General features: G+C 66.7%; 10 protein-coding genes across 10 annotated transcripts; 5 read left to right on the forward strand and 5 right to left on the reverse strand.

Annotated features, from left to right (window-relative positions):
- Positions 1 to 501: 501 nt before the first annotated feature.
- On the forward strand, positions 502 to 2,449 carry V1510DRAFT_361455 (uncharacterized protein; the record flags this gene model as incomplete). The annotated part of the gene is made up of 5 exons (XM_066931064.1): positions 502 to 1,450; positions 1,481 to 1,620; positions 1,651 to 1,742; positions 1,774 to 2,141; positions 2,172 to 2,449. Coding segments are annotated over 5 exons (1,827 nt in total), but the record flags the coding sequence as incomplete, so codon positions are not given.
- Positions 2,450 to 2,505: 56 nt separating this feature from the next.
- V1510DRAFT_361863 (uncharacterized protein) lies at positions 2,506 to 2,961 on the reverse strand (the record flags this gene model as incomplete). The annotated part of the gene is made up of 1 exon (XM_066931080.1): positions 2,506 to 2,961. A coding segment is annotated over one exon (456 nt), but the record flags the coding sequence as incomplete, so codon positions are not given.
- A 366-nt stretch (positions 2,962 to 3,327) lies between these two features.
- Positions 3,328 to 4,724, reverse strand: V1510DRAFT_412851 (uncharacterized protein). The gene has a single exon (XM_066933145.1). The coding sequence runs from the start codon at positions 4,254 to 4,256 to the stop codon at positions 3,372 to 3,374; it is 885 nt and encodes a 294-aa protein (XP_066790605.1). The 5' UTR covers positions 4,257 to 4,724; the 3' UTR covers positions 3,328 to 3,371.
- A 4,453-nt stretch (positions 4,725 to 9,177) lies between these two features.
- V1510DRAFT_308267 (uncharacterized protein) lies at positions 9,178 to 10,625 on the reverse strand. Its single transcript, XM_066930723.1, has 2 exons — positions 10,605 to 10,625; positions 9,178 to 10,306 (listed from the first exon to the last, which is right to left on the reverse strand). The coding sequence occupies exon 2, from the start codon at positions 10,224 to 10,226 to the stop codon at positions 9,312 to 9,314; it is 915 nt and encodes a 304-aa protein (XP_066790606.1). The 5' UTR covers positions 10,227 to 10,306; positions 10,605 to 10,625; the 3' UTR covers positions 9,178 to 9,311.
- Positions 10,626 to 11,341: 716 nt separating this feature from the next.
- V1510DRAFT_412861 (uncharacterized protein) lies at positions 11,342 to 11,959 on the forward strand. The gene is made up of 3 exons (XM_066933146.1): positions 11,342 to 11,554; positions 11,649 to 11,769; positions 11,804 to 11,959. The coding sequence occupies exons 1-3, from the start codon at positions 11,396 to 11,398 to the stop codon at positions 11,824 to 11,826; spliced, it is 303 nt and encodes a 100-aa protein (XP_066790607.1). The 5' UTR covers positions 11,342 to 11,395; the 3' UTR covers positions 11,827 to 11,959.
- Positions 11,960 to 12,181: 222 nt separating this feature from the next.
- Positions 12,182 to 13,905, forward strand: V1510DRAFT_412863 (uncharacterized protein). The gene has a single exon (XM_066933147.1). It carries the CDS (start codon positions 12,255 to 12,257, stop codon positions 13,773 to 13,775), a length of 1,521 nt encoding a protein of 506 aa, XP_066790608.1. The 5' UTR covers positions 12,182 to 12,254; the 3' UTR covers positions 13,776 to 13,905.
- Positions 13,906 to 14,883: 978 nt separating this feature from the next.
- Positions 14,884 to 15,507, reverse strand: V1510DRAFT_412868 (histone-fold-containing protein). Its single transcript, XM_066933148.1, has 2 exons — positions 15,197 to 15,507; positions 14,884 to 15,161 (listed from the first exon to the last, which is right to left on the reverse strand). The coding sequence occupies exons 1-2, from the start codon at positions 15,432 to 15,434 to the stop codon at positions 14,992 to 14,994; spliced, it is 408 nt and encodes a 135-aa protein (XP_066790609.1). The 5' UTR covers positions 15,435 to 15,507; the 3' UTR covers positions 14,884 to 14,991.
- Positions 15,452 to 16,518, forward strand: V1510DRAFT_391016 (histone-fold-containing protein). The gene is made up of 2 exons (XM_066931766.1): positions 15,452 to 16,093; positions 16,128 to 16,518. Exons 1-2 carry the CDS (start codon positions 15,907 to 15,909, stop codon positions 16,355 to 16,357), a joined length of 417 nt encoding a protein of 138 aa, XP_066790610.1. The 5' UTR covers positions 15,452 to 15,906; the 3' UTR covers positions 16,358 to 16,518.
- Positions 16,438 to 18,424, reverse strand: V1510DRAFT_412871 (Lecithin:cholesterol acyltransferase-domain-containing protein). Its single transcript, XM_066933149.1, has one exon. It carries the CDS (start codon positions 18,199 to 18,201, stop codon positions 16,519 to 16,521), a length of 1,683 nt encoding a protein of 560 aa, XP_066790611.1. The 5' UTR covers positions 18,202 to 18,424; the 3' UTR covers positions 16,438 to 16,518.
- Positions 18,425 to 19,501: 1,077 nt separating this feature from the next.
- V1510DRAFT_425266 (uncharacterized protein) lies at positions 19,502 to 23,376 on the forward strand (the record flags this gene model as incomplete). The annotated part of the gene is made up of 3 exons (XM_066935128.1): positions 19,502 to 20,793; positions 22,403 to 22,685; positions 22,729 to 23,376. 3 exons carry the CDS (start codon positions 19,502 to 19,504, stop codon positions 23,374 to 23,376), a joined length of 2,223 nt encoding a protein of 740 aa, XP_066790612.1.
- Between the last annotated feature and the right edge of the window lie 332 nt (positions 23,377 to 23,708).

A 23,708-nucleotide genomic window follows, 5' to 3' on the forward strand; every position in this document is an offset into this window, starting at 1 on the left:
CGCGTGCGGCTCGCCGCTCGGACCACCTCTCGTCGCACCGACCGCAACGACACGGCAACCATGAAGAAGAGAAAGGCCGCGGACGCCCCCGGGCAGGCCAAGCGGCCACGTGTGCCGCATGCGTACCTTGAAATGGTGGATCAGGTGGTGTCGCCCGCCGGCTCGCCGGCCGGCTCGGCCGACGAGATCGGCGAGCCCAGCGGATCCAGGCCGTCGCCGGCCCGCAACGGCAACAAGCGGGCCGCCAAGACCAAGGCCGCCGAGCCGCTGCCGTATGGGAGCGGCGACCGCGGTCGCGGCAAGGCCGTCCAGTTCATCGACATCGACCCGCCGAGCCCGGAGCCGCCGCAGAAAAAGCCCGCCAAGGCGCGCAGTCCACGCGTCGGCGACCACCAGAACATCGGCGGCACGGTCGTGCGCTCGGTCGAGCCGATCCTGGTGTCGAGTCCGGACGAGGCCACGTTCGCCGGGCACAGGCTGACGCCGCTGGAGCTGCCGGACATGGACGGGCCGTCCGACAGCGAGTCCGAGTGGGAAACGTTCGACATCGGCGCCGGCGCGTCCGACAGCGCGGGCCCGGTCGAGTTCACGCTCGGCGCCGAGCCGGTCCGCAAGCAGCCGCAGTCGCGTGCGGCTGCCAAGGCGGCCGCGCTGGCCGCGCGCGAGGAGCGCCGGCGACATCTGCAGGTCCATCTGATGCATCTCGTCGGCCTCCTGTACCACGGCGCCATGCGGAACTACTGGTGCAACGCGCCCGGGCTGCGCCAGCGGCTGCTGCGCAACCTGCCGGACCGGATCCCGGGCGAGCTGCGGCCGGATCGGACCGCACCGGCGTCGGTCCGGTCGCGCAAGTTCCTCGACGGCCTGCGCCACAGCATGGAGTTCTGGTCCGATCGGTTCCGGGTGATCTACCGGGGCCTGCAGCGGCCGCCGGCGCCGCCGGTGGACAAGCACACCGAGCCGACCGTGCGGCGGGCCGACTTCGAGAAGGCGCTCGCCCAGATGCAGGGCTCGCGTGACCTGGGCGCCCAGGGCTACTGTGCGCTGCTGCGCTGCCTCGGCGTCCGCGCCCGGCTGGTCTGCTCGCTGCAGCCCGTCACGCTGAGCACGGCCGCGGCCGCGCGCCGGCCGAAGCCCAAGGCGCGGCCCGAGAAGGCCGACAGCGACAGCGAGGCGTCGCCTGCGCGGGCGCCGGTGCGGATCAAGCAGCCCAAATTCAACGCGCCGGCGTTCACGTACGCCACAACGGACTACGACGCGCCGGCGTTCGAGCAGTCGCCGTACCCGGTGTACTGGGTCGAGGCGTGGGACGCGGCGAGCATGCACTGGGTCGCGGTCGACCCGGTCGTGCTCAAGACGATCGAGGTGCCCAAGTCGCGCAGCAAGTTCGAGCCGCCGGCGTCCGAGGCCGCGCGCAACTCGCTGGCGTACGTGATCGCGTACGACGAAGGTGTGTGGGCCCGAGGCCGTGCTGACGCAGACGGCTACGCCAAAGACGTGACCCGCCGGTACGCCCGATACTACAACGCCAAGACGCGCAAGCTGCGCGTCACGTCGCAGCCGGTGCTGGCCGCCTGGTGGGACCGGCTGATGGCGTTCTACGCGCGCGCGGAGCCGACGGTGAGTGGCCGCCGGGCGTTCTGACGCCAGGACATGGACCAGCTCGAGGACGCGGCCCTGGACCGGAAACAGGCCGCCGAGGAGCTGCCGGACAACGTGCAGGACTTCCGCGGACACCCCATGTATGTCTGGCAGCGGGCTCGCTGACCGCAGGTTCGTGCTCGAGCGGCACCTCAAGTACAACGAGATTGTGCACCCGAAAGTGCCCTGCGGCACCATCGCGGCCGGCCGCACCAAGAACGCCGGCACGGAGCCGATCTACCGGCGCAAGGACGTGCACACGCTGCGCAGCTCGACGCAGTGGTACAAGGTCGGCCGGCAGCTCAAGATCGGCCAGATGCCGCTCAAGCACAAGAGAGGACGGGCCCCGGACGAACCGCCGGTCGGCCTCTACGCCGAATACCAGACGGAACAGTACATGGCGCCGCCGGTGGTCGACGGCAAGATCCCGCGGAACGAGTTTGGCAACCTGGACGTGTTTGTACCGAGCATGGTGCCGCCGGGCGCGCGGCATTTGCGATGTAAGTGGCAGCTGGGCGCGCTGACGCCAGACAAAGGCATTGCGGCGGCCGCCAAGGCAATTGGCGTGGACTACGTCGACGCCGTGGTGGCGTTTGACTTTGCGTCGCGGCAGGCCACGCCGCGGATCGACGGCATCATTGTGACCGAGGAGACCGCGGACGCGGTGATGGCCGTGTACGAAGTCCAGCTCGAGGAACAGCGCATGAAGGAAGACTTCAAGCGGCAGGAGACAGCGCTGGCCCGCTGGAGACGGTACCTGACGGCGCTGCGGATCCAGGAGCGGCTGGAGCACAATCCTGCGCTACGGGCGGCGCGCGAGGAGGAAGCTGGGGGGGAGACGGGCGAGTTTGAGCCGGGCGGGTTTCACCCGGCGGAGGCGGACTTTGGCCAAGGCGGGTATGGGGGAGCGTACGGGGACGGGTATGAGGGCACTGGCGGGTATGATCCGGGTGCCGGCGGGTCTGGTCGAGGTGCTGGCGGGTTCGAGCCAGAGGCCGGTGGGTTTGGGCCAGAGGCCGGCGGATTCGAGCCTGAGGCTGGTGGGTTTGAGCCTGAGGCTGGTGGGTTTGAGCCTGAGGCTGGTGGGTTTGAGCCAGAGGCCGGTGGGTTTGAGCCAGAGACTGGTGGGTTTGAGCCGGAAGCAGGAGGGTTCGAGCCGGAGGCCGGGGGGTTCGAGCCAGAAGCTGGTGGCTTCGAGCGGGAGCCCGGCGGGTTCGACCCGGACGCTGGCGGGTTCGACCCGGACGCTGGCGGGTTCGAGCGTGAACCCGGCGGGTTCGACCCAACTCCCAGCGGACCTGTTTCAGACGCCGACGGGTCTGGCCCTCACGCCGACGGGTCCGATCCAGCCTCTGGCGGGCCTGACCTCGGCGCCGCCGGGTCCGTGCCCAGCGCCCGCGGGTCTGAGCCAGAGACCGGACCCAGTCCCGGCCACCAGTCCGAGGTAGCGGACCCAAAGTCCGACGCGTCGCCCCCTGAAACGACCCCTGAGTCTGCGCCACAGGCCGATGGGCCACCGACGCCACCGACCAGCGCGCCGGCCGTCGCGTCGCCCGCGCCCCTCCCCCCAGCCACCGACACAGCCATGCCCGACGCGCCACTGCCACAGTCTTCACCTTCCCCCGACCCCTACGACGAGGCAGACTACAGCGACCACGCCCTCGATTGGATATGACCGTGTAAATACACCTGTATAACTAGTCCATCTATTGTCTATGACATTGCTACATCTAGTAAACCTCAAGCACGTAGCGGCCAGCCTCCTTGAGCTCCTCGATCTCGCGGCGGGTGTCGACCTTGACCTCGCGCTTGTTGGCGTCCTCCAGAATGACGTCCTCCAGCACCGCGGTCACGTCCGGCACGGGCCACGTCGGGCCGCACAGGTAGAACGAGCCCACCTTGGTGACAAACGAGCGCGCCAGGTCCGTGATGCTCTCGCGCATCTTGTCCTGGATGTAGATCTTCTCCGGCTGGTCACGACTGAACGCAGCACCAATGTGCGTGATGATGCCCGCGTCCTTGTACGCCTCCCAGAACTCGCCGTAGAGGTACTCCTCGCGCTGGTGACGCGAGCCCAGGAACAGGTAGATCTCGCCGATGTTGGCACCCTGGGCCTTCTGGTACGCCTTCTCCTCGACAAACGCCTTGAACGGCGCCAGACCGGTGCCCAGACCCGACATGATGATCGGCGCCGCCGGCGACGTCGGCAGCTTCATCACCGACGCCTTGACCGACACCACGAGCTCGGTGCCGACGGCCAGCTGCGACAGGTAGCGCGAGCACTGACCGTAGCGCTTGCGGCCCTTGGGGTCGATCCAGTCGACGACGACAATCAGCAGGTGGACGGCGTTCGGGTGGACCTTCTGCGACGACGCGATCGAGTACTCGCGGCGCTTCATCGGGTTGACGATCGCAATCAGGTCCGCGAACGACGGGCGCGCAGACGTGAACTCCTCCAGGATGTCGAAGTACGTCAGGTTGTCCTCGTCGATGCGCTTCTTGAGCTCGGCCGCGCCCTCGGCACTCGCCAGCTTGACCAGGTGCTTCTTCTGGTCCTCGTCCGTGGCGTACTCGGCCAGCGCTTCGTAGAACTTCTTGGGCGTCTTGCCGAACATGTCGACGTTCTCCAGAAGCGTCTGGTAGACCGTGCGGTACTCGGTCGCGCCAGGCGCGTCGCGGGCCGGCGCGGCCACGACCTCGTTGGCGTCCAGACCGTAGAACTCGATGAACGCGTCGACCAGGTCGCTGTCGTTGCGCGCGTGGATGCCGAGCGCCTCGCCGATCTCGTACTTGAGGCCGGTGCCGGTCGTGTCGAACTCGATGTGGAAGATGTTGCGGTCGTAGTCGTCCGGCGTGACTCTGCGGTTCTCCTGGACCTTGACCACGAAGTTCGTGACCGGCAGGTCCGGGCGGACCTCGGTCGAGAAGCCGTATGCCTCCTTGAACGCCAGGTTCTTGGCCGTCTGGTGCCACGAGATGGTCACCGTCTTGGCCTTGTCCTGCGACACGTCGAGGCCGGCCGACGCGGCGAGCGCCTCGGCCTCGGCCGCGATGTCCGCCGGCGACTTCTCGGCGGGCTCGGCGGCCTCCTCGACGGCCTCCTCGGTCGCGGGCTCGAACGACGAGATCACGGCCTGGATGTTGGCCGAGACCGACTCGGGGATCGCGCGCACGACGAGCACCTTGCGCAGCAGCTGGTCAAAGAACCACGCAAAGTCCTTGTAGTTGAGCGCGTCCTCGCGCGTGTACTTAAGCTCCGACAGCTTCGGGCGGCCGCCGGCCGGGAACGACTGCGACATGACGATCGCGGCAAAGACGTCCTCGTACAGCGGCGTGTGGAACGCCGAGTCGTTGATGTCCTGAGCGTCGTAGACCTGGCCGAGCACGAGCACGTGCTGCGTCGAGCGCGGCAGCGAGTTGAGGAAGTAGGACTCGGCGAACGGCGCCGCAACGCGGACGGTCAGCACGCCGACGGGCTCGCCGGCGCCGGACAGCTTGGCAGCGACGTCGGCCGCCGCCGCCGACTCGGCCGAGCCGATCGCGACAATCACCGTCTTGGGCTGGTCGTGGCCCTCGTACTCAAACAGCTTGTACGCCGTGCCCAGCTCGGTGTTGAGCGACGACAGCAGCTTGGACGCCTTGAACACAGCGTCGTTGCGGTGGAAGTTGCGCTCCTGCACGTCCAGCACCTTCGAGAACACGCTCTGCACGGCGGCCGTGCCCAGCACGTTCACCGACGCCGGCGCCTTGAGCGTCAGGCCGTCGTAGACGTGCACCGACGGCACCACCGTCGACAGCAGCGCCGAGAACAGGGCCATGTGCTGGACCTCGGACGGCTTGGTCGAGGCGACCAGGGCCAGGCCGTGCTCGCGCGCCAGCGTCAGCGGCGTCACGTAGTCGGCAACGTGCTCGGACGTCACCGGCGAGTAGTCGACCGCGGCCACCGAGAAGCTGATCGGCGACGGCAGCGCCGGCATGAACGAGATCTCAGTCAGCACCGGGCCAAGCAGCGGGAGCGAGCCCGACGAGGCCAGGATCGTGCGCGGCGCCGACGCGTGCGTGCGCGGAGTGCCCGAGGCCACCACGTACGCCAGCGGCAGCGTGCCGGCACCAGCCCGGGTCTCGAGCTGGGCCAGCTGCGGCACCACGCCGAACGCGTTGGCCTGCTTGCCGGCCGTCCACGCCGACAGGTTGTCGTCCAGCCCGTACGTCTCGGCCGAGTACGTGAAGATGGCGTCCGACAGGGCGTAGTTGGTGAGCTCCACAACGGTCTGAGGGTTGACCGACGTCAGGCCGCTCAGCGACGAGACGTCCTCGAAAACAGACGTGGCCGACGGCGTCGAAGCCGTCGACGCGGTGTCGACAATGTCCGAGCCGGGCGCAGACACAGGCGCGGTAGAAGACATAATTGAAGAAGAAGAAGCAAACGACCGAAGGAAACTGATTGGAGGTCTGGGCAGCTGCGTCGACATAAACGACAGCAGATAGAGTCTTGTGCGATGGAGACCGGGGTCCTAGGACGTAGGACGGACTATGCGAGAGAGGGTGTCGCACGATATGCTGGCAGAGGAACGAAGATCGAACGATCTAATACGGAGTTCGCGATAGGTCGGCGATTGAAAAATTTGAAATTTTTTGGCGGTGGGAAACGAAAACCTTAATTATGGCGAACAAATTGCGACATCGCGTTGCCATGGCAACGCCGTCCCGCGCCTCCGTGGCGCCACGCTGGCAGCCTGGCGCCGGCGACGTGGCGCGGCCGCGGCCGCGGACCCGGGTCGCCGTGACCGGCAGCCGCGACCCGCAGCGCGCTGGCGGGTGCGGGCGTACGGGTGGCGGTGGCAAGCCCCACTGCCACAGGGGCGGACGCACGTGGCTGGGAGACGGTCCGTCCGGGCTGTGTGTGGCGGTGCGTGGCGCAGACAGGCACCGAGCCGCACTGTGTGCGGCTCGCCGGACACCTTGCCCGCCCCGGTAGCCGTGACGGCGCTACCCGCGACGGCCACGCGGCTACGCGGGCGCTGGCGGGTCTCGCCGGCCTGCACGCGTGCCTCGCCAGTTAGCCGACGCCGTTGTCGGCGTGGGGTGACTGCGGCTGCACCGCCCCGCACCGCCTGCGGCTATCTGCGGGCTGTGCCCGCGTGGACACCGCCCACCGGTTTCGGCCGCCTGCAGCAAAGTGCGCCGGCACACCTTCCTGACTCAGGACACGTCACACCAGCAGTGTGGGGTACGCAGGGTGGCGGTGGGCGGTGCAGCGCCCGAGCCGGCTGTGGCTAGTGCGCGGCCGTCACCTGGCCGGGTTGTTGGGCCGCCGAGGCCGCGGATCGGCCGGCGGCGGCAACACAACCGTGGGCCGCGCAGCCCCGCCGCGGGGGCATTGACGGCTCGCCCGCCAGCGGCACGCTGCATTGCGCTGCAGCGCGGCCGACCGCAGCGAGGTGCTTCTCAGTCGACACGTAGTTATAGACCAGACGGGCCAGCCGTTTATTACGCAAGATACACCACATTCCCAAAATACCGGCGGGCCGGCGTATGATACATGAAAGCTAGGCACACGGCACATGCAAGAGCCTACTTCTGAGGCTTGGCCGTCGCGCGTTCGCGCTGTTTCCGCTGCGCAGACTGGATCGAGTGGTCCAATTGCCGCTGCGTGTATTGTCGCAGGATGCGTGTGTATTTCTGCCGAGCCTCGTCGTCGGCCGTACTCAGAAACGTGCCGTCGTAGTGGGCCGGGGTCTGGGTGGTGGAAGCCATGTTTGCGTTCTCTGTAGCCATTGTTGTCTGTCGAGAATATCGTGGGACTTTATAGTCAGCCGTGATCCGATGCCACCGGCGTCCCAACCCGGCAGTGGACTCACCTGCAGTCGCCTCTGTCGTCTGACCTGGGAGCCAGCTAGTCGCCTGTATGACTGTCGCCTGGGATCCTGCCCGTTATAAATTAGCTGGGCCGGCTAGCTGTCGCGAAGCGATGTCAAGGTTTTTGGCGTCCCGAAATTCGAATTCCGTAATGAGTAATCGTTATCTGCGCCCTCTGCGGTTTCACATCATGCGGACGTGATCCCGGCCGCTGTTGTCCACAGCGGCACGGTTCCAGAATGCACTAAACGGGCACGCCGCGCCTGTTGGGCAGGAGACCGGCGCTGCCGGACGAGTGACTAGGCACTAATGCAGCTCGCCCGAAGTCGCTATCCTAAACGAACCTACGACCGACGATAATATTCGACGGCGAAATTATTTGGCGCGCGGGACCCTGGCGCGCGCCTGCCCGAAGTGGCGCGATGCGCGTCTCGACGCTCATCGCTGGCGAGAGCCTCAGGGGCGCGGGCTGGCCCGCACACGTGTCAGCCCGACCCACCGGGGCACGGCCGGGGCCGCTGCGCGCTGGTCGCGGGTCCCCCACCGCACGGGCGGGCCGGCGCACGACCCGGCGCCTGCAGGCCCCGCGCTGGCCGGGACCCGTACGGCAGCGTACCGGTCGTGACGGCGACGGTGACGGCGGTACCGGCCGGCCGGAGCCTGCGGCGTGGCCGCCAACGTCATGCCCGGCCTCCTCCTCTCGCCGTTTGCGATCGTCACGCATCACGATGACGGTCTGTCCATCGCGCTGGGCCTGGCCACAGTGGCCACCCCAGGCCGTCCGGACCGGCCGGCGTCATTCATCGGCGGAGCGCTCAGAAGCTCGGATCACTCCTCGGCATGTGCCCAACAGGCTAACGCGACTGGGACGGACATGATGTCATGCAGCGTTTAATTAAAAAAACTGTCCGATCTGGTATGTCCCACAGCGTACGGACGTCAGCCCAGCCACACGCTTGCCTGGAAGCAGTGCCCGGGCGCTGGCAAACGTCACGGCAGCCGCGCCACGCCGTCAGCCGTGCGCAGGTCCTGGCGGCCCGCCCAGCGTGTCCAGGCGCACTGGATGCCATACGGCCGACGCTGACGAGTGTGGGCTGTTGCGGGGCGTGCTACATGGCGCGGGCGTACTGGCGCGCTGCACGACGCCCCGACGCGCGGCCGTACGGTGCGCGGCTGGTATCGCGGGCCGCGGCTGTTACCCGCAAGGTTTTGCGGGCGGGTGATGTTACCGACCACCCAACCACTAGCGCACCGCCACCTTTGTTACCGACGTGACCGGCAGTCACAGCAGCACCAACACGCTGCAGGTAACAGCTATCGATAGTTCCCAGCTCAGACGCAGGCTACGCATAACCCCGCCGGTGCACTAGCCGGTCTCGGCCGATGGCTAAACGCCCAGGGCGCTGTTCGATCGCTAGGACAATACATTGTGCGACTCGAGCCGCAGGGTCCATATAAGCATATTCATTGAAGGCATGGTAAAGTAAAGCATCGCGAAACCGTAGATAGAGAATAAATACATGGGCAGGCGCCAGATTAAACATGAAGAAATAAAACGAGACTGATCGTGGCCGGCCCGGCCCCGACCGAGGCGGGCTGGCGGGGTAGTAAACTGAACAGAGGCATATTTACAGTCTGGGCGGCAGCAATGGGGGGCACGCTGCAGCTGTGTGTCTTGAGCGCGGCGCGGTGGCATGCTGGCGCGGCGCACGGGTGAGCGACGCGCGGGCCCCCGCGCAGCGGATTTTTTTCGGCTTTTTGATCTGTAATGTGGTCTTCGCGGCAGCGCCGGGTCATAGCAAGGGCGGGGCTCATTCGAGCTTGTGCACGGTCTGGAGGGGGTGCGCGCCGTTCGTCGACAGCGACGGTGAGCCGCCGCGCGAGACGGCCACTGCGGGCGACATGGTCCGCCGCGGGACGCTCGTCGAGCGCACACCGTAGCGCCCGCGCATCTGCTGCTTCTCGGCGTCCATCTTGCGCACCTGGTCCTCGAGGATGTCGACGCGCAACCGCAGTTCGCGGATCTTGTCGTCGCGCGCCGTGCGCTCGCTGTCGAACTGCATCGCGCGCAGCCGCGTGGCTTCGCCGTCCGCCCGCCGTTGCAGCTCGGCGTTGGCCGTCTTGAGCTCGGCCAGCTCGCGGTGCGCCTCGGCCGCCGCGCTCGACGCCTTCTGGTACTCGGCGCGCATGTAGTCCGTGTCGCTGTTGCGCGCCTGGAGCTTGTCGCGCAGCTTCTTGTTCTCGTCCTCGAGCTCGCCCACACGCGCCTTGGCCTCGTACGCCTCGGCCGCGTCCGCCGGGCCGGTCTTGGCCGACACCTCGGTCTCCTTGACCTTCTCCTTGAGCTTGTCGACCTGCTCGCGCAGCCGCACGTTCTCCAGCTCGTGCCGCTCAGCACGCTTGTCGGCCATCTTGGCCTTGATCTCGAGGTCACCCTTCTGCTGCAGCAGCTTGGTAATCTCGTTGCCCACAGTCTCGTACTTGTGGAGCAGCACCTCGTGGTGCCGCCGGAACTCGTCCAGCTCGGCGTCCAGCTTAGCCATCGCCGCACGCGTCCGCTCCAGCTCGCTGTCGCCGACGACGCCCACCGCCGTCCCGTTCACGTCCGAGCCGGACAGCCTTCGCCGCTTCACGGCAGCCTCGTCCGCACGCACAAACGGCGACACGTTCTCCTCCTTGGGCAGTACGCCGACCACCGCCGCCTCCACCGCTACGCTCTGCTCCATGATGTCTCGCCGTCGATGGGTGTGCTGTGGACGTGAGGTGGAAGAGAATCCGTCCCCTGACCGATCGTCCTTGTTCGGTCCTGCCCATTAGCCTCTGCATCGCTCGCGTCAACTGCCCGGCGTCGGCTCGGCACGCCCGCCGCTGCCGCGTGACCACCGCCCGCGGCTGCCGACCCGGCCGCGCGCCCGCGTGGGCGTGCGCCGCCCGTGCGGCTGGGCTCTGCGCCCGGAGGCCGGGCTGCGTGCACTCGTCACACGCACGCGCCGCAGGTACCGGCCGCCAAAACTGCCGGCCGCCGGCCGTACCCGGCGGTCGGCGGCCAGCGCGGCCAGCGCCGGCCGTACCGCGCGTTCCCGCGCCGTGTTCGTTCGACTCACCTGGCTTGATGCCTCGCTGATTCAACAGACCAATGTCGGCCCACGCGGTCGGCAGAGCCCCGTTTTGAGCACTGATTGGCACGCCGTCTAATCCCGAGCACGCAGATGCTCTGGCGGTGTTTTCAGAGAAAAGGCCCCGACTGCGGCGGAGCGTGACGATGATGAATGCTGGTAAGGGTGTGTGTATTGGGGATCGTGTACTTCGAAGTCAGATGGGAGATGCCAACCGCCACGGCACTACGTCGAGCTGCTGCAGCCAGCCGCACGCCGGCCGCACCGGTCGGGCACGCGCCGGCAGCGCCGGGACGCATTCCGACGGCGCTGGCTCCCGATCGGCGGCCGGCGGACGCGCTGACGGGCCGCGCCGGCGATGCCGGCCAGACGCCGCACACGTCACGTGCTCGCGCGAAACTACCGGCGCGAGCGCCTTACCCGGCGCGGGGCTGGGCGTCGGGCCCGCGCCCGACGTGTCATCGGCGCATCAGTAGGTGACGCTGGCGGCGGCACCCTGCAGCTGCGCAATCGCCACGGGGCTGGCACGTATGCGCCGCAACTGCCCCGCTCTGTGGGGAAGCCGTTGTGGCGCATCCGTCGCGCGGCCCGGCACTAAGCTCTCCGCCGCCGCGCGCCCTGTGCCGGCCCATAATGGCGCGCTGCTGATTGGCCGCATGACACGGCCGGGTAAATATGTTTGGGCGAACCAGCGGCCGGCCGATGTAATTTTTTCATCAACGCATCTATCGACGACGCCTTTGCCGACCGACGACAGCTTGGGCACTCAGATTGCAGACATGGAGGCTCACCGCGCTCAGGTTTTCTCGCTCTACAGACGGGCTCTGCGCACGTCGCTCAACTGGACCATCCACCGCGGTGTCTGGCGCCAGGAGGCCCTCGCGATCCGCCAGGCCTTCGAGGCCAACAAGGACAACACGGATCCGCGTTTTCTGCGGGTAAGTTAGCACGCAAGGCCGATTGATGCGCCCGAGTGCGCCGCTCTCGTCGGCGCAGGCGCGGCCCTGCCTACCGTGCCATGCTGACCGGCAGAACGCCATTGCCGAGACCGAGGCCAAGCTGGCTGAGCTGCGGCACCCCGACCCCTACATCCCGCCGTCGCGCCCTGGTGGATCCAAGTACGAGCGCAACGTGCCGCCGCCGTTGGAGGAGCGTAAGTGAGTTCACTGAGACAATGCTGACGGCAGCCATCCCGGCCCACGGCTACTAGAGACCTCATTCATAGCATTGACGCGGCCCCGGCTGCGATGTAAACAATAGAACTGTTCAGTCAACATCGGACGGCCGACACCGTTGGCTTGGCGTCCTCCGCGGTCGGTCCCGCCGCAGGACTGCAATTGCGCGCTGGCCGCTCATACGTTCGTGCGGCGTCGTGCCCGGGCTAGGTCTCGTTTCACACTAGGTATGCCCGGGACACTGACACCTACGCCGTTGAGGCAGCATCCACACGACCCTTGTCCACTGCGTCCCGTCTGCTCTGCCGTCCTGCCTAGCCTACCGGCTCATGTAGACCCACCAGTGCTGGCCTGCGTAGTTGTCACATCCCAACGCCCCTCTGCAAAGTTCTGCGACACAAAGTTAGACGTAACAAACGAACGAGTCGTCGGCAATCGTGGCCCTAGGCCATCCACCGCCGGCATGCCGGAGCTGTCGATCAGAGATCTTTTCGACAAGGATCTTGCACTGCGATCCGCGAATGGTCGCGTGTCTGACGAGCGCAGCGGTTCTGTCGATCGCGCCAGAACTGCGTCGCCGGCGACAACCTGGGCCAGCACCGTTACAGGCAGCTACTCGAGCGACCTCGCCGCCAGCGAGGTCACAGCGGATGAGCCACTGGCCTCAGCAAGCACGTCACGACCCGGAAGCAGGCTGCGGCTGCGCGACTACGGTCGATCGCCAGACAGCATTGGCACGCTCGATAATCGACTGGAGCACCTCTACACGCAGAGCCCGATCTCGCCGCAGCTCGAGACGATGCTGCCTCAATACGATGGTCCCTCTGGCAGTTGGCCGAGCTCTCCTGGATCTGCACGGGCACCTGCTGGACGGGTGTACAGACGGCGAGAGCCTGATAGTGCTCCGGTAAGCCGCTCGTCCACGCCAAAGCCGGCCGGAGCGGCCACCGCAGGTGCTGCAGGACCTCCGGTCAAGCGTGGCCGCGGCCGGCCGCGCAAGAACGATGCGGCGCCGCGACAGCGAGCGCATACGGCGCCGACGCCTTCTTCGGATCCTCTAGCGCAGCTGGCGACCGGGGTGGCCGTTTCGACGCCGGCGCGTGCGCGCACCACTTCCACGCTGCCGTTGTCGCTGGCCGACTACGGGTTCTCCGACGAAGAGACCGAAGACTATGTGCCTGCGCCGTCGGCGGCCTGGGGCGTGAATCTTGCCAAAAGAAGTGGTCGCAAGGCTGTGCCTCAGGCAGACGAGCTGCTGACGGGGATGGCGCCGCCGACGAAGCGGCCGCGTGGCAGGCCGCGCAAGGAGAGGCCCGAGTCAGACACCCAGCCAGCGACGCAGGCTGCGCCGGCGCAGCCGCCGCCGGCACCGCTGGTGCCGCCTAAAATTAAGGCCGAGATCAAACCAGGCGACCCGGTGCCGGTCAACGCTCCGCCGACGCCCGCTCGCCGTGGACGGCCTCCGGGAAGCACCAACAAAAGTACAGCCAGTCGTGGGCCAGGCCGGCCACCAGGACGCCCACGTGGGCGGCCGCCGGGGCGGCCGCCGGAGGCAGGACCCAGACCGCGAGGACGGCCGCGCGTCAAACCTATATCCCAGACAACAGCCAACCCATCCACGAAGACCGGCCGGGAAAGCGGACCCAGCAGCCAGGGCGAAAGCCAAAGCAGCAATGCGACCAGTAGCCAGACCAGCTTGTCGAGCGGAGTCAGCGCGGGGGGCGAGAAGCCGGCGGAGAGTGCGGAAAGCAACGCCGCGGCCACGGTGCCCACGGGCCGTACGGCGGCCGACGGGGCCAACGACTCGCCGCGCCGCGTAGTGCGAACGCGGCCTACGGCGATCCTGGACGCTCTGGGCGACGGCACACACGAGGTGCGGCGGATCCAGGGCAGCGTCTTCAAGGGCGAAATCTGGGCGGCGCCGCGTGAGACGCGGCGCAAGAGCGTGCCTCCACGTGACTGGTGGATTGTAGACGACAGCTGACCCCGGCCACGGGTATGATCTCGTAGCCGTGGGTATAGGCAGAGGCCTGATGTACAATAGACCAATGAGACGCACTCGCGGGGTGATGCTTTGATGGGTGATGGGTGATGTGCATCAGCAAGTGCAGCCAATAATCACACAGTGGCCGCTGATGGGTGCAGCCAATAATCAGAGCCCAACCATCAGCCCGTTGATCAGACCGATCAACGGAATGCAGCGCTGAGGGGTTGATGTGGCGCAGGCGGCGCGTGATGAGCAGATCTGGTACCGGGTACCTCGTAGGGGGGCGCGCGACGCGGTCGGCAGTGATAGGCCAGCCACAGACACGCGACCGACGCGAGCGCCGGTGGCTGCAGTGGCTGACGGCTACCGTACTGCTGGCCTAGGCCGCGTCGCGGCTGACAGCGCGGCGCGGCTAGCAGACGCGGTGCGAACAGCGCGGTGACGCGTGAACGCGACGCGAGCTGTGACTCCGTGACCCAGGTCCGTGACCCAGTCACTGGGACGTGGTCCAGTTGCCTGTTTGGGCCTGCGCGTCGCCCATGTGACCGGTCGCAACGGTCCGCCTGCCAGCTATCTCCGACAAGTAGCCAGGCTCGCTGAAATCGCGCAGAGTGCATCGGAGCCGACGGCGTCTTGCTTGCTGGGCAAAAACCGGTTATCGCTGCCCCAGCGGGCTGCTGGTGGCGGCCTGCGGGCTGGATCACGCAAGAGCGCGGCTAAGCAGTGGATGCGCCGCCTTTGCAGATCTGCAGCGGCACTGTCACAGCAGTGGCCTGGCGGCGGGAGCCCCGCAGGAGTGGCGGACGTGGCAGACGTAGCCGCGACCGGCCTGAGATAGCGTAGAGACAGCGCGGCAAGCTGCGCGTACGACTGAGCCGGGCACACCGCGGCGGCACATAACGGGGCCATGGGAGGGCCCAGGGAACAGGGGGCACCACCTGGACCGTACTTGGAGACGGCGGACGGCCGTCACGCAGCGTCGCACCGGTCAGACAACTGCCCAAACCGAACAGCCGAGCGGGCAGACCGGCTCACGGCCATCCCCTGCCACGCAGGCCATCGCCCAGCGCTACAGGTCTACATCCGGTCGCAGCCGGCGCGCACATTTCATGACAAATTAATTGCTTCCTCTCTATTGTACAATACCGTTATACAGTTCACATAATAAAAAACCCAAGGGACAGATAAGAGCCAGAATTTCAAGACATCGAGTTTACAACTCCTGGGACGGTCCCTTGCCGGGCTTGCCGCTCTTCTTGGGCAGCAGGTTCTGGTGAATGTTGGGCAGAACACCACCCTGGGCGATCGTGACGTGACCCAGGAGCTTGTTCAGCTCCTCGTCGTTGCGGATGGCCAGCTGAAGGTGGCGAGGGATGATACGGGCTGTCGTCAGTGCCGTCACAGGCTGTCCAACTTACTCTTCTTGTTGTCGCGGGCAGCGTTACCGGCCAGCTCGAGAATTTCGGCAGCCAGGTACTCAAGCACAGCGGCAAGGTAGACCGGGGCACCAGCACCGACACGCTGGGCGTAGTTGCCCTTGCGCAGCAGTCTGTGCACACGGCCGACGGGGAAGGCGAGACCGGCCTTGGCCGAACGCGACTGCGACGCCTTGGCACCAGACGCCGCCTTTCCACCAGACTTTCCTCCAGAAGACATTTTTGATGATAGGTGTTGTAAGACTAAAGATTGCTTGTTGACGATCGAGACAAGATTCCGCCGACCGACGGATTGACGAGAGTATTTATAACAAAAGTCAAGGTTTGATGATGATCTGATCAAGCTGCATAAGTGTCAAAATGTGATATTCACATATCCACCGCATTCTTGATCTTTTTTTCGGGGGGCAGCTTCCTGGCCCTTCTGCGCCAACCGCGCCACACTAAGTCCCGGACTGGGTCCGCATCCGCGCCATCTGCCTTTTTCGCGCACTTTCACAACATTTTTCCCGCGCACTTGCCGCACAATTTGTCAAGCGCACGCTGTGACAAGGCGCACCCCTTCAGATTTTTTGATCAAAGCTCTAGCACACCGGGCTATAAATACCCTCAGTCCCGCCCTTTTGCACTGCTGTCCCTACACTCACACACACCAGTGATCAGTCTATCCAACCTTCACGCAATCATCTAAAATGCCTCCCAAAGCTGCTGAGAAGAAGCCTGCGACCGCCGGAAAGGCTCCGGCCGGCAAGGCGCCCGCTGAGAAGAAGGAGGCTGGCAAGAAGACCACCGCGCCTTCGGACAAGAAGAAGCGCTCCAAGTCCAGAAAGGAGACGTACTCGTCGTACATCTACAAGGTCCTCAAGCAGGTCCACCCTGGTAAGTTGCTGCTTCGGAGCGACGCTGACCCCAGACACTGGTATCTCGAACCGTGCCATGTCGATCCTGAACTCGTTTGTCAACGACATCTTTGAGCGCGTCGCCACCGAGGCCTCGAAGCTCGCTGCGTACAACAAGAAGTCGACCATCTCGTCGCGTGAGATCCAGACCGCTGTCCGCCTCATCCTCCCCGGTGAGCTGGCCAAGCACGCCGTCTCTGAGGGCACCAAGGCCGTCACCAAGTACTCGTCGTCGTCCAAATAGAAGATATGAGATGAATTTTGCAATGTTTTCGTTTCATTATGTCTATTGGTTATGGTTTTCGGGATGGTTGTCTGCGTTTGCCTTGAACGTGCGTGTCTACTACAAGTTGTATTAAGTGTATATTATGTCCTGTAACTTTTAATAAAACCTCTACAATCCGATCACTCGCCAAGATCGATCTTGGCCGCGTACTGGGCGAGCCGCGAGATGAGCTTGTCCTGGATTTCGGCGCCCTTGCCGGCGGCGATCTTGAGGATGAGCTCGTTGAGCTCGGCCCGGCCGAGGATGTCGACGTGCTCGGCGGTCTTGGGGCCGCCGCGGGGGTCGAACCGCTCGGGCTCGTGCAGCATCTCGACGATCTTGACCTGGGCGCCGCCCGGGTTGAACTTGTTGACGCCGCCGCGGTCGCGCCACCGGTGGCACATGGAGTGCGTGATGAGCGAGACCGTGCCGTCGCCCTCGCCCATGATGATCTGCTCGCCGTAGGCGGCGGCGGCGGCGATGGACACGTTGACGCCGGCGGACTTGTCCTCCTCCTCCTCGTAGCGGTAGCTGCGCTCGGTGGGCTTGCCGACGCCGTAGAGGCAGTAGATCTTGAGGTCGGGCGCGTGCGGGAGCGCGACCTCGAGGGGGTTGATCCACTTGGTCGGGTCGTTGTCGTTGGCGCGGACCTCGGCGGCCGTCCGCGCAAGCCCGTTCGAGTAGTTCTCGCGCGCCTTGCGGCCGAACCACTCGGGCGCCTGCTGGAAGAGGAACCTGATGCTGTCGTCCACGGTCAGGTTGCGCGCGGACATGGCCGAGACCGGCCGCTGGAACTGGATGAAGTTGCCGTACGTCGCCGTCGCGTTCTCGGGGTCGTCGATGGCGCCCGCGGCCGTGCCCCACACCGCGTCGCCGCCCTTGGGCAGCATGCTGGCGAGCCCGGGGAACGTGCGCAGCATCGCCGCGCGCTCCGCGCGCGAAAAGAACTTCTCGAGGCCGTACACGGCCAGCGCGTTGAGCTGGACGGTGTCCCTCATCTCGCCCGACAGCAGCGCCACGATCGACTTGGGCGTGCCCAGCATCGAGCCCGACACGTCCACGTACGCCTCGACGTAGTCGTTGACCCAGGTCTTGCCGCCGTTGCCGTGCTCGGGCGACTCGACCCATTTGAAGAACCAGAAAATGACCTGGGAGCCCATCGAGTGGCCGACCAGCACGGTCTTCTTGCCGATGGCGCCCTTGCGCTCCTCGATCATGAGCTTCATCTTGGTGAAGTACCGGTCGCGGCGCTCCATGTCCATGTACGCCAGGCGCCAGTCGTACGCGGCCGAGTGCATCATGTTGGGGTCGTACGCGATCACGGCCAGGTTCTCGAGGATCTTGTTCCAGATCCAGTAGCCGGCCACGAAGAAGTCGGTCGCGTCGAAGCCCTGGGCCGCGCGCAGCTTGAACCCGGGCGGGTCGAGCCCGGTCTCGGGGTCGAGCATGATCGCCTTGAGCCAGCACGGCTTGTCGAGGAACATGGCCCGGAGCATGTTCCACGAGCCCCAGAGACGCTTGCGGAAGTGCGGCTCCGGCGAGCACTCGCCGACGTCCTCGACCGACCAGCTCTCGAGCCCGGTCGAGATCACGCCGGGGACCATCACCACCGGGAACTCGGCCGTCAGGTTGGCCTCGCGCCGCAGGTTCTTGCCGACGCTGAACGCCTCCTGCTTGAAGATCTCCCACTCGCGGTTCTGGACCTGCGACGCCTCCTTCATGACGCCCGAGGGCATCATGCCGGTCATCTTGTCGCGGAACTCCTCGATGAAGAGCCCGAACGAGTCCAGGTTGAGGTCGTTGAGCGCCTGGATCGAGACCATGTCCTGGCCGCCGGCGCAGTACCACGCCAGGACGACGCCGACGAGGGCGCCGAGGGCGAACACGAACCGGCGCGACTGCTTGAGCGACCGCCGCTCGGAGGCCGACTTGGATCCGACCGGATGGCCGGCGTCCGGCGCGGATTTGCCCGCGGCGCCGCCCGTGGTGGCCGGCTCCGGCGGTTCCGGCGCCGCGGCCGGCGCGGCCGGGACGGCCGCCGCGGCCAGCACCGGCGCGCGCGCGCGCCCCGACGCGTGCGCAGCCTCGCCCGGCACCGGCTCCGCCGATGCCGCGCGCGTCTTGTTGCCCTTGCGCTTGCGGGCAGCCATTGCAATGTGTTCGTGTGCGCTTGGCTCCGTTGCTGATCGGCGCGATTGGTGCAGCGTCTCGTGATCCGTCCGGCTGGTGTTGCTGCCTGGTGGGTCAGCTCGTCACGCTCGCGCCGCCGCCACGCGCCCGGCCCCGCCGCGCGCACGGATCGCCAATGCTCGCCTGTACCTTTGCGACCTGTGTGAGCTCGGGAGGCGAAGTGCCCGGATTACCCGGCGGTGTCAACAAGGCAAGTGCGCACGTGACGGACCGTCACGTGTGGCGGCCGGGTAAGCGCTCGGCCCGTGCCGCGCACAAGCCGCACGTCACGCGGCGCGCCCCCTCCCAACTGCGCCGAGGCACCGAGTCGCCACGTCTTTGTCCGCAACCGACAGCAGCCTGTGGTCTATGCAGGCGCGACACTAACATCCAGCTCCACGATCCGGTTCTCTTTGAGCCGGACACTGCCTGCCGTCGATTATCCGACGCAGAACCGAGACTGCGATCATGTCGTTCCTCAACTCGGCCGAGTGCTCCGCGGGAGCCAACCCGCTCGCGCAGTTCAGCAAGCACGCCGGCGCGGACCGGTCGCTGCAGCAGGAGCGGCTGACGGGCGCGCCCTTCGCGGGCCCGGCGCCGTCGGTGCGCAGCAGCGTCCCCCGGCTGGTCACGGGCGACGTCCAGATGATGCAGAGCTTTGCCGGTGGCGGCGACGCCGCGCCGCAGTTCAATGCGTTTGCGCTCGACGCCATGCGCCGCGAGCTCCCGGACGCGCGCGAGTGGACGCCGGTGTCGTCGGCGCTGCCGTCGGCGGCGCCGTCGGCGTCGTCGATGGCGACGTCGCCGATGATGGCGTCCGCGGACGGCCGGTGGGCGGACGAGTACGCCCAGGCCGACGCCGGGCAGCACCACATTGCGCAGGCGCAACCGATGCTGGGCGGCCGCGTGGGCTTCCAGAGCCGGCTGATGTACGGCGGCGGCATGGCTGGCAGCATGGCCGGCGCGTTTGCGTTCGCCGGCCGGCCGCAGACGAGCGTCAAGGGCAAAGAGCGCGTGGTCGAGCTCGACGACGCCCAGTGGGAGGAGCAGTTCAAGACGGCCGAGGCCGCGAGCGCGCACGACGCGGTGGCGGCCGAGGACGCCGAGCTGGCGGCCGCGGCCGAGTCGCAGGCCTTTGGCGGCGACTTTGAGCAGATCTGGCGCGCGATCCACGACGAGCGGCTCGAAACCGACGGCCGGGCGAGCGACCTCAACGACCTGCTGGACTTTGACACGACGTACCGCCACGGCCGCGGCGCCGACGGCCAGGACCCCTGGGACCGCGACTTCGAGGAGTACGCCACGTCGCGCGAGGACGCCGGCGAGTACCACTTCGAGCCCGAGAACCGGTTCCGCGACGCGGCCGACCCGTTCGCCGAGGGCGTCCGGCTGATGGAGTCCGGCGGCAACCTGAGCGAGGCCGCGCTCGCGTTCGAGGCGGCCTGCCAGCTGCGGCCGGACCACGCCGAGGCGTGGGCCCGGCTCGGCGCCGTGCAGGCCCAGAACGAGAAGGAGGACCCGGCCGTGCGCGCGCTCGAGCGCGCCGTCCAGCTCGAGCCGACGGACCAGGCCTCGCTGATGAACCTGGCCGTGTCGTACATCAACGAGGGCTACGAGAACGCGGCGTACGCCGCGCTCGAGCGCTGGCTGGCCGTCAAGTACCCGTCCGTCGTCGACCAGGCGCGCGCGCAGGAGCCGCACCTGTCGGACGTGGCCCAGTTCCAGCTCCACCAGCGGGTGACCGAGCTCTTCATCCGGGCCGCGCAGCTCTCGCCCGAGGGCCTGAGCATGGACGCCGACGTCCAGGTCGGCCTGGGCGTGCTCTTCTACGGCAACGACGAGTACGACAAGGCCATCGACTGCTTCCAGGCCGCGCTCTCGGTGCGGCCCGAGGACCCGCTCCTGTGGAACCGGCTCGGCGCGACCTACGCCAACTCGCGCCGCTCGGAGGAGGCCATCGAGGCCTACTACCGCGCGCTCAACCTGCGGCCGTCGTTTGTGCGCGCGCGCTACAACCTGGGCGTGTCGTGCATCAACATCGGCTGCTACAAGGAGGCCGCCGAGCACCTGCTGGACGCGCTCGCGCTGCACGACGTCGACCGCACCGCGGCCGACTCGCTCGCGGCCAACCAGAGCACGAACCTGATCGAGACCCTGCGCCGGGTGTTCCTGGCCATGGACCGGCGCGACCTGGCCGAGAAGATCGAGGCCGGCGCGAACCCGGCCGCGGTGCGAGCCGAGATCGCGTAAGCCGCGGACGTTGAGTGGCCAGCCGCGCACCACACTAGCATGTAACTAGCTAAGCTTCCACCCGATGAGGGCAAGCGCTGCTCCGGCGGCCGGCCGAGCTGGTCCGTGGGGGCAGGGACGTTGGCGCTCAGCCGCACGGCGTGCGGCCGCGGCGTCTGCGCGCGGCGTTTGGTCGGTGTCACCCGGCCGCCTGCAGGCGCGTGAGTCCGCGTGTCCGTGCGTGACAGCGGGCCCGCGGGCCGGCCGGCCCACCAGCCGCCCGCAGGGCCACGGGCTGGCCCGCTGCCCACTCGGGGCCGGCCTATCCGCCCGCGCGGTCGGCGCTCGCGCGGTTCGCGCCCCTGCCCGCCTAGCCCGTAACGCGCGGCGCGCCGAGTGCCAAGCTTGGCGCCCCTACCCTTGCGTCTGCCCCTCTTGCCCCGTGAGGGCGTGTCCCGCACGCTGCATTCGGCGCGGTGCCAGCCGGCTGGGACGCTCGGCCGCGAGCCCCCTGCCGCGGCCGTTCGCGCCGGCCGCCGCCGTGCGGCGGGCGCGTGCGCCACCGCATGCCGTGCGCGCCACGCAGCGCCACGGCCCCGACCGGGCTAGGCGGTCCCCGTTCCGCGCGCCGGCCCCTAGCGTGCTGAGAAATACAGTCGGGCTACGCGCGCCGTCCCCGCCACGACAGCCGTTCGTATGACGTTGCATCCCACGTGACCGCGGCGTGCGGCATGGCCGGGTAATCGTCTCGACGTCGCTTCGCCCTAGGCCCGGGCAGGCAGCTCGCATTCTCAAGAGGGACTAAACCACCGCCAAAAGCAATAGGACACACAAACACAATACCATGTAATTTTGGAAACTTCCCCTTCACATTTTTTCCATCTTTTCTTCACCATTCACCTACGGACCAGCACGCCGGCCATCGCTAGAACGGTCTGCACGACGAGCCTGGAACACGCCCCGTCCGAACCCTCCTGGAGAGAACTAATTTGCGCGCCGGAATCGCGAGCGGTCGACAGGGCCAGCCATAGCCAACAGTCCATACGGTTTCGTGCGTTTGTATGGATTGTTTTTAAGAACGGTATGTTCCGCCGGCGGCGGCCGGCACGCGCCGGGCGGCGCCCCGGGCGCGCCGCGTCCGGGGCGTCCGCGCCGCGTGCCCGATCGCCGATGGCCGATGGCCGACCAGGTGCTGACGGGATCCAGAGAACGCATCATCGCCCGGAAGACAGGTACGACGGCCACGGCGCCGGCGCTGACGGCAGCTGCTATGCCCAATGACGACGAGAACAAGCATCCTCGGAACCGCCTGATAGACCAATCCATCCAGTCGCCGAACCCCTACGCCGCCCAGTTCTCCCCGGGCCCCGGCACACCCACCGACGAGCTCGACGACCCGATTTCGAGACTGGGCTACTCCGGCAACGGCTACGGGTCCAACGGCGCCGTCGTGACTGCGACGAACAACATCTCCAACATCGAGAAGCGCGTGCTGGGCAGCCTCGACGGCAACATGCCCTCGTCCATGGCGCCCGGCGAGAAGCCGGTGTACTTCCAGGCCGCAAGCTGGCACACGCGCGCGCGCCACCGCGCCGGCAACCTCGTGCGGGGGCTGTACTACCGCAGCAAGACGCTGCTGCGGCGGCGCAAGTTCCTGGCTGTTTTCGGCGTCTTCCTGCTCTGGCTCTCGTTCTTCACGAGCGTGCCGTTTGTGCCGCACATGCACTGGGGCTCCAGCAAGGTCGTCATCATCCTCGCCGTCAACCAGGGCGGCGGCGTCATGCAGTGGAAGGGCCCGCGCGAGTGGGCGGTGGAGCGCAAGTCCATCGCCAACAAGCGCGCCTACGCCGAGCGCCACGGCTACCAGCTGGCCATCCAGGACATGTCCATCAAGAAGCGCTACGCCCACGTAAGTTGCCCGCGCGCCGCGCCGCGGCCCCGCTGACCCGCAGGAATGGCGCGAGTCCTGGGAAAAGGTCGACGTCATCAAGGCCACCATGAAGCAGTATCCCAAGGCCGAGTGGTTCTGGTGGCTCGACCTGCACACGTTCATCATGGAGCCCGACGTCAAGATCGAGGACCACGTCTTTGCCAACAAGGACAACTCGACCTACCGCTCGCTCGCCGAGTACAACCCGCTCAACCTGCCGGTCGAGCTCGACCACGTCGACTACTCACAGCCGATCAACCTCATCCTGTCCCAGGACTGCGGCGGCTTCAACCTGGGCTCGTTCCTCATCCGGCGCAGCGAGTGGACCGACTTCCTGCTCGACCAGTGGTGGGACCCCGTGTACTACGAGCAGCGCCACATGGACTGGGAGCACAAGGAGCAGGACGCGCTCGAGCACATGTACTCCAACCAGGCCTGGCTGCGCTCCAGCATCGCCTTCGTGCCCCAGCGCAAGATCAACTCGTTCCCCGAGGGCGCCTGCGCCGACCAGCCCCCCGGCGACGCGCGCTTCTTCTACCACGAGGCCGACCGCGACTTTGTCGTCAACATGGCCGGCTGCGAGTGGGGCCGCGACTGCTACGGCGAGATGGACCGCTTCGACAAGCTCAGCCGGCAACTCCAGAACAAAAAGAGCTGGCTGTTTTTCTGAGCGGGCTGGACCAACCAGAAGCCGACACACCACATCATGCGTCATGAACTCTTCGCATACCCGGGCCGACCGCTCCGCGGCGGCCGCTTTCTCCCCCGTCATTCCCGTCATTAGACCCTCACGCCTCGACTCATGTTCCTATCATCTTTTCATTTTGTCCGTTCTGTGTTTCATCTAGACTGTGCCGCTTATCATCCTTTGACATTGTTCTCGCACCCCTAATGTTCCATGTTCATGTGTCTATATGTTTACGCCAATGTTTAATACTATATTTCTTCGTGAGCGCGGCGGCCGCGTCGTGTTTTAGTCATGTGTTGTGGCCTACGTCCGGC

The sequence above is a fragment of the Dipodascopsis tothii genome, assembly GCF_038497935.1.
Source record: "Dipodascopsis tothii strain CBS 759.85 unplaced genomic scaffold V1510scaffold_6, whole genome shotgun sequence".
Classification (NCBI taxonomy): domain Eukaryota; kingdom Fungi; phylum Ascomycota; class Lipomycetes; order Lipomycetales; family Lipomycetaceae; genus Neoaidaea; species Neoaidaea tothii.